The sequence below is a fragment of the Fulmarus glacialis genome, unplaced genomic scaffold (genome assembly GCF_000690835.1).
Source record: "Fulmarus glacialis isolate BGI_N327 unplaced genomic scaffold, ASM69083v1 scaffold33210, whole genome shotgun sequence".
Lineage (NCBI taxonomy): Eukaryota > Metazoa > Chordata > Aves > Procellariiformes > Procellariidae > Fulmarus > Fulmarus glacialis.
Window position 1 is genome coordinate 13805 of NW_009186378.1, and position 8538 is coordinate 22342.

The 8538-nt window shown below is 44.6% G+C and overlaps 1 protein-coding gene across 1 annotated transcript; it reads right to left on the minus strand.

Moving 5' to 3' along the window:
• Positions 1-3934: 3934 nt before the first annotated feature.
• Positions 3935-8198, minus strand: MASP2 (mannan-binding lectin serine peptidase 2). The gene is made up of 5 exons (XM_009587695.1): positions 8149-8198; positions 7634-7853; positions 6070-6247; positions 5694-5825; positions 3935-4138 (listed from the first exon to the last, which is right to left on the minus strand). Exons 1-5 carry the CDS (start codon positions 8151-8153, stop codon positions 4134-4136), a joined length of 540 nt encoding a protein of 179 aa, XP_009585990.1. The 5' UTR covers positions 8154-8198; the 3' UTR covers positions 3935-4133.
• Between the last annotated feature and the right edge of the window lie 340 nt (positions 8199-8538).

Genomic DNA, 8538 nt, shown 5'->3' on the forward strand with positions numbered 1-8538 from the left:
TTTTGTTTTATGTTTGTGTGGCTCTTAGCACAACTACAATACCACAACAGAAGCAATGATGCACTTGGGTACCAAGTGTTTCTTTTAGCACAAGCTGTAAATTCAGAACAATCTTGCTCTGTCCGTTTTCCAAGAAAGTTATGAGCAGCTGCTTTTCTTTGACATAAATCTATCCATCACCACAGTGACTGAGCATCTCTGTGTGCTCTACTCTGAATTCATTGTCCTAGGTTTTCAAACACAGCTGACAAATACACAGAGTAAAACAGTTACTAAGTACCTAGAAATGCCTATTCTGTTAAAACTGAGCACTCTCCTAATTTTTAAATCCTGTTTGAAATGCCCCTCTTGGTCCAAAGAAGCAGAGAAAGCTTGACCAATTCACCTGGAGGTTCTGGCTGCCTCTGAATCTAGCCTAACAGCACACTGCTTTGCAGCAGCAGAAATCCACTGAGCTACAATGGGAATTAAATCTTTTCCTTTCATGCTAAACTTGTAGAGGATTATCAGCAAGTGGGTTTTTTCCTTAATTGTTATTACCTCATTCTTCCCAGCTAAATGCACGTTTCTGTAATTCCACTGATTGTGCCTCAAACTACGGAAGCGTTTGATGGCTATGTAAGAATAAAGCATGTTTTCCAGCACACTCTCCGGAGCTGCTGCAGGTGCTGCTTACAATACTGCCAGTGACACAGAGTTCACTGCCTCTCCCCAGGCTTTAAGGTCCCACTATAATGCTTCCTTCCATCTGCTGCAAGCCCAGGTCAAGAAACACCCCAAAACCCAAAACCTACTTGATATGCAGCTTTAGCAGTATACTGCTCACAGCCATGTAAGTGCAAAAAAATCTGCTTCTCTTCAAAAACTGAAATTTCCTCATGCTGCTAATATCTGTCCCAGCTCTACAGCCCCTACAGGAGTAGTCTGGAGGCAATTATAGGAAGAGATAGGAATGAAAATATGAAATCCTTGGGTGTGAAAAAAGACTCAGTTTGAAGTCTTACCCTAAGCATACAAGCCACAATATAATGAGTACTATCTTTACACCCCTAACTCCCTACTGAAATCATTAGGGAGTTAGAATCTCAAATCTTCTGCTAGTTCTGCATCAAAATCCTTTCCTATTACCTACAAAACCATTTTTCCCCAGGCATGGGATCTACTGTGTAAAGAAGGGATACTCAGGTTGGTAAGGTTAAATTCTCTCTTACAAGAGCCTCAGAACTAGAAGGTAGCAACACCTTGGTTTCTATTTACCGTAATGATCATGTCATCTTCCTTCCTTAAAGTACGTTTAAAGGAATGTTGTTAGACTAAAGCTCAGCATAAAAACATGTAAGAGAGAAATGGTGGAGGAAAGACCATTGTGTAGTAACACACACACACGCGCGCACACACATATATATGCATGTAGAGACAGAAAAACACTGCATATAACCAAACACTATAGTTTCTGAAGGCTGTTTACTTTCTCCAGTAATAAAAAGGCAAAGGGACACATGATGAAATTAAAGGTCGAAAACCACAAATCTGATACAAAACCAGGATTAAGAAATAGCATATAATTAATCTGTGCAACGTGCTGTCATATGAAATTTAAGGCAAACTTGTATATGCTAGTGCCGTAAGTTCAGCTTAAGCTAAGTAGCATGCAGACAACACAGGATCTATTGCACAGGATTATGTTTCTGTATGGGAGCATACTTCAAAAATCACTTACTGACCCGTATCTTCCACTGAAACGCAAGATGCTGGCCAGTATCAAAGGCAGGAGACTGGACTCGAGGGGTCCTTAGCCTGGATCCGTTCTAGCAGTGCATATTCCAGAATTGCTCTGAGCTGCCCAGGTGCTAGTTGAGAGGCTCTTCAGGGCAGTGATCACTCTGTGTTCACGTAGCAAAAACCAGCACCATGCCTCTACACAGAGCTGGGATCCCCATACGGTGTTATAGAACAAATAAGAACAGTGCCCCATTAATACCCCAGTAATTCAGAAAACTGGCCTTCACCTTGTTTTGAAGGACTAAAGAAGGAGAAAGATAGAGACTAATAGTTCTTCACGCTTCATTACATCTGCCTCCTTTAAACTCAGTTTCCCAATTTCGATGTGAGATTTTCATAATACAGTTTGGAAAAATGTGAGTCATCACCAATAAACTCTCTTGACTTGTGCTCACATCGGTAGCCAAAACTAGCTGACCCAACAGAAGATACTCGGCTAGTCCAAGGGAATTTGCAGCTTGAAGATGAAAAGGCTTAGATTGGACCTTACTTTTCTCCTGATATCTCCTGGATGTGGCCGCTGGGAGTTCCCTTTGTCAGGGCAGTATTTTTTTCCGTAAGTCTGCAAGCAAGAAAGTCATAAACTAGCCAGCACAAAAAGGATCAAATAATTTTTTAACATCTGCCAGCAGAAATGCTGTCGCTTGACTTCTCAGTCCAAGCTTTAGAGCTGTCCAGAGAGTGCTCAATTATGCTTAGGCCACATTTTTATTAGAATCACAGTGAGCTGTTTGCCAGAGGCTTAAACTCTGAAAAATGACCCCCTCAAAACTTGCAAGTCCATTGTCATTGGCTCATTAGGTCTCCAATGAAAGGTGGGTCATAAATTGTATCACTGAGCCATGACAAAATTTCAAGCTGCTTTGATCACAATTCACTGTGACTATGAAACAGCTTCTGAACAAGATTAAATACAGCAGAAGTAAGCCTTGGTAACTGCTTGCACAGCCACTCTAACCCCAAATCAGTTCTCTGCAGCATCCACCTTCTACAATACTTACTAAGCATCTTCCCAGTAAGTCAAGGCAGTGACGTTACCTCTCATATTGCAGATGGATGTTCAAAGCTGGTATCAAGTGACATGCCCAAGATGACACACAAGTCTGCAAATGCAGTGACCTGAAATGAGTCAAGTGTCTCATCTAAAAGACTCTCTGTCCCTCCCATGCTCACTTGGAAAAGGATTCGTCCCGTTTACTCCAGGCACTAAAGAGTAGAGACGGGGTTAGAGAAACTGCGCCTCATAAATTACGAGTAAAAGCAACTCCTGCTAAATTGCAGAAATAAGGAAATGCTGGTCGACTAATGCTCCTTAATCCCTCAAGGTTTTTAAACAAAGCGTTGTTCTATCTTCAGCAGTTCACCTACAGCTGCTCAGCTCTGACTTGTTAACCTCTTGTAATAATCATCATGTTTCCTCCACAGAGCTGGGGAGTTCTAGTCACTGACAAGTACAGAGCACGGCATTTCTCCAACATGTTTCAAGATGGTCCCTGCCCAAAGAGGGTACAGTCTAAAAGGACAACAAATGGGTATTAATGTGGAGCAGTGAGAGGCACTCTGAGGGACTGAGACGGTATCAATCAACGCCACAAGCAATTGCGCTGAAAAACAGCATTCCTTGTGTCACATCTATTGTGGGGAGGGCACTGTTGCCTTCCCTTGTATGAAGGCAAGACACGTAAGTTGCTCTGGTGACGTTCATATTACTCTACCAAACTCCTGGAACTCTGAGGCTTTGCTCACCAGAACACATTTCAGCCATAAGGCCAGGTTCCCAATGGGAGATATGGCCAGAATCACATAATTTGGATTTTAAAAAAAAAAAAACAAAAAAACACCAAACCTTTCCAAGGAGTGAATCGTCTCTGAATATAGTTCCAATCTACAAGCCTGGGTGCAGACAAGAGCATATCTAAAATGAACATTAGGGAACAAATGTGTGGTTTTGGTCTTGTTGCAGTTCAAGAACTATGGAAGGTCAAGCAACAAGAGTTAGACAAGAAATTCAAGAGTCTTCAGGTAGCTGTGATGCTCAGGGGCCTTTCACAATGGCTTCTCTCTTACCAGCTCCTGCCTCATCTACCTTCTTCTCTCCCTAGAGACACATGGGAAATGCAAGAAAATGAATGCCCCAGAGGCTGTCATCAGCTTTCAACAAGGAACAGCCTCTTTATTGTCTGCAGGAGGCAGGTCTGAAAGGCAAGGAACCAAGACATACAAGTCACCAAGCAAGAGAAGCCTGCAGCCCTTGGGTGGACTGCAACAGGCAGGTCAGGAGAGAGGGCAAACCAGCTCTTCCCAGCACATCTGTCTCCATCTCTGCCTAAGCGAGGAGAAGCTTAATTATCTCACGCTGGAAAATAAAGGAGAAAAAAGAGCCTGTCAATATCAGCCTGCTCAGACAGGAGCCCAAACATCAAAGGGGCAGCTTTTGCCCTCATCTCATGAAGGTGATCCACAGAGACCTTTGCTTTGCAGCCCAGCCCGGTGGCTGGAGTGGCTTCAGTGCTTGCATCTAAAAGCTTCTGAAATGCGAACAGGTTCCAGCACATCAGCTGTACCATAGTAATTCCCAATGCGCACGTCTCCAACCATCAGAGTAGCCCAGCCCTTCAATATTGCTGATAAGCTCCCTCTGCTAGCGTTATGTTCAAGGGGGAGGCATAAGTGTGCATACATGAATGGTCAACGCAAAGCTGCTAGTCTGATAGTTCACAGCTATTCATTTTGCACCTTCACATTAAGACTAGGCACATGCTTTATAGTGTAAGTAAATCCATATACTTGTGCTAAAAGCCATCACTTTAGGAAGGGGAGGTTGAATGAATAGGTCTGTTCCAACACACTGGAGATATGGGGAGTGTGAATCTTGAATCAGACCCAGGCAGCGATGGACGGAGGGGGTTTGTAATGGCTGGAGTTGGGAAGCTAAATGCCAAGATGGTCTTAAACATTGGAAGTTACATCCAATTCTGCATTTCAGCACTGGGGAGTTCAAAGAAACTATCTTCCCATCTATGACAATATTTAGTGAGCAGTATGTGTGCTGGTTCTTTCCAGACAGGATTCAGCTCCAGGTGGGCAAAGCTGCACCCACAAAGGATGAATCTGACACCACGCACACATTTCACTGCAAAGTGAATCCTGAGGTGCCGATCTCTGCGCTGATTCAGACAGACATTTCGCTGCCTGACGACACATAGGGTTTCCCTAGTTGTGAACTGAGAAGCAGAACCAGGCAGAAGTCAGGTAGGTAGACCTCATGCTGTATGCCCTTCTTAGCAAGAGATCTGTGCCTGGCCTTGTCCTTGTCTCCCATTTAATGAGTGGATCATTTTATCTGGTGTCAGTGATATGTGGACCGTGCTGTTTCTTGGCCTGTGTCCTTCCAAGAAGAGTAAGCAAACTATTCTCCATTAGACTTCACAACTCAATTGTTAGTTTTTCCAACACATCTACTAACTCAGGCCCAGAATACTCAGTATCTCAGTACCCAGGGAGCAAGATATACTCAGTTTTGCAAGGCTGGCTGCACTGGCAGCCATGAAGACTGAAAATGTCTGCAGTGGGCAGTGTAAGACAAGTTTCTTGCTTCTCCATTCAATCTGTCTAAAGCTGAACACAGGTGGATGCTGCCTAAGGAGTAACCAAAACCGACTGTCAGTGCACCATTTTACTGCAACACATATTGCTGTCCCTAATGGCAGCAATTAGCCCACAGTCACTCTGCAAACCAGGGCCTCCACTCACAGCCCTGACTAACCCCCTGTACCTTCTGCACCAGGCGCATAGGGAATACTGAAAACAACAACAAAAACCCACAGCTTTCATCTCGATGCTAGTTTTGAGACTGGATTTAAGTGGATGTTGTAGGTAGGGAAGTATCTCCTGATCTAGCAAGAGCTCACCTGTGCATGTCCTCTTGTTTTCATGCAGCGTGTAGCCGATCCGACAGCTGCAATAGTAGCCCCCCACGTAGTTGTGACAGTGATGATTGCAGAGGGGTTCACCATCAAACAGCTGTTTGCACTCATCGACATCTAATGGGTGAAGCACAGAATTAGGCAACCAACACCCTTCAACAACACTTTGCCTTGATCTGAGCCACTCTGTGTTTTGTGAGGTTGGCTTGTTTGCCTTCGGTTGCTTTGCCTTTTTGCATCTACCTCTGTACAATGCCTTCTCCCACCTCTCACCAGCAGCCGCAGTCTATGAGAGCAAAGGGAAGCACCAACCCCACCATAGCCGTGTCTCTTTCATCTACAAGAGGGGCTGGTCTCTTACCTTCAGCAGCATAAAAGGCCTCAAAGCCTGTGAATGGTTTCTCATTGGAGTAGTCAGATCGAAACACCACCATGAGGTTGTTGTCAATGGAGACATATGTCTTGTTGCCCGGAGCCTCCTCAGTGTCTGTACTATTCTTTCCACACAGCGTAGCCAACGTTCTCCCACCAGAGCTCAGCTGCAAAATGGGCAGAGGCAGATAAATCTACCAGATGAGCACAGAGCTTTGCTCTTCCCAACCTGCTGCCATGGCTTGGAAAGCATGTGTTTAATGGTGTGAGAAAGGAGGCTTGGATGCTCTTAAAAGGTGCTTCTGGAGGTCAGTCCAGATCCAGGGACAGATCAGAGAAGATTTACCCTATTCTCTGTGACTTAAGCCCATCATTTTGTCTCCCTTTTTCCTTTCAGAGGCCCACACAAAGCTGTGATGCCAGCCTAGACTATCAGCACCATGCTTTGTTTATATGCTCGTTAACTTGACACTCTCAGTGACAATCGGATCTTGGCAAAGCCAGAGACAACTTGGGTAAAAAGGTTTCATATACTGACAAATTCAAATGTATAGTAAAAGGTCTCTTTAAACTAGTGACTCACTTGCTCTATGATTCACTTATTACAGTTCCAGCTCTTCACTTATCTTGTATTTTTAATACAAGAGAAATGTTCTGATACATGGGGTTCATGTTGTACACGGTAGTGATAGAACTGTGTACTACAGACTTACCAGAAATGTCCCGCCCAAAGGAAATTACATGAAGAACAACACGGATTTGGGGAATGGGAGCAACGTGCCATATAAAACCACGGAAATGATATCTTCCTAAATGGGAACAAGGCGGTCTGATTTGGTTCCACCAGATTCAAAAGTACTGCTGATTCGTTGGTTTTGCATACTCCCTGTGTATACAACTCCCTCTTTAACGTATACCAGGCCCATGCAAACAACAAAACGAGTGCAGAGGTAGCACGGCCTCAAATCAGCGACAGGGCCGCCTAGACTAGAGCACATGCTAGCACATGGAGTACAAACCTTTCAGGGATGCCGCTGATAACCCAAACGCTTCCTGAAGACAGTATCTTTGTTTCTTTTCCTGAGGTTGTTTCTCACATTAGCTAGCAAACACACAATAGCAAGCGTTGCAAGTGCACGTTTAGACAAGCTGACAGTATCTTGTTTAGACTATCGCTTACACTTTTACGGTCTCCCATTATACTCCGTGTAAAGCACTACCTGTTAATTTAAAACACACTGTAACTTCAGCAAAATGAAGCTCAAATGTTGTTTTGGGCAAAATTTCAAACCTTCTGCTTCACGAGAGGGAAACATCAGAATTTTCTGAGCACAAACAACTGAAGTTTCAGATGTTCCAACATGACAACCAGTTCTACTTCCTGGTCCCATGGGCCTCAATAAACACATCATTTAGAAATCAGCTGAGCCTGAGCTTTACTAGCAGACTAGAAGCAAGTGCTTACAACAGTTATGCTGGTCCTGCATGTGTCCAGGATCACATATACAGAGTTTTTAACAACTTAGCCTGCTACACGTCACCCCTACACATACCTTCACATAATCATATTCACACAGGTAGGACAGCTCCAGGTTGAAATGCGTGAAGTAGATGCGGACAGAATATCCCCTGGGGACAGTAATATTCCAGACTCTCTCCTTGTGATTTGGGTAGACATTTGGGAAGTTGGGGGATGTGATCCTCCCATACATTTTCTGCAGTACAATGCTGCTGCTTACTCCACTGTAAAGCATAGCTAGCAAGACAAACAGCCTGTGTCAAAGGAACAGAGATTAAGGGAGAAAGAGTGAGCATCAACTCAGATCATAGCCCAAAAGCCACACATCCAAGTTGCCAGTCTCGGTACCAAATCACAGATATCTCAGCATTAGCTGAAATCATCATGCCCAACACCTTTCTCACTTGACAATGGAAGAAATCAGGAGGTATCAGTGGAGTCATACTGTAGTAACAACTAAACAAGATGAGAATCACACTCGTGCCTTCTAAGGCCTGCACAAAGCCAAGCGGCCAGAAGAGCTAGGGAGGTCCCTGTGACTGCACTCACCTCATCGTGCTGCTCTCCTGTCCGAGCCTGCTCTGCTCTGAGCCCTCGGGAAGGAACCTCTTCTGATGTATTTGCATTTGGGGGCGGATGTATTTATTGTGTGTGCTCTGCTGTGTTTGTCTGGATGTTGAACTCTGATGTTTATCTCCCTTCCACCCCCTTCAGCCTGCTGAGTTCTGGGAACAGCAATTACTAAAAACCAGGCTTGTGTTCAGCGCATGAGGCCTCAGTCAATGACAGGGAGAGGCAGACAGAGATGGAGCGGATGGATTAGGAACGCTGCAGGCTCTTGGAGGGAGCCGTAGTACCGCGGCTCTGCAGGAAGGCAGGCAGTGGGAGGAGGTACAGAGTGGCTCCAGACAGTGTCTGCATGGGGGAGTGAGGGGAGCT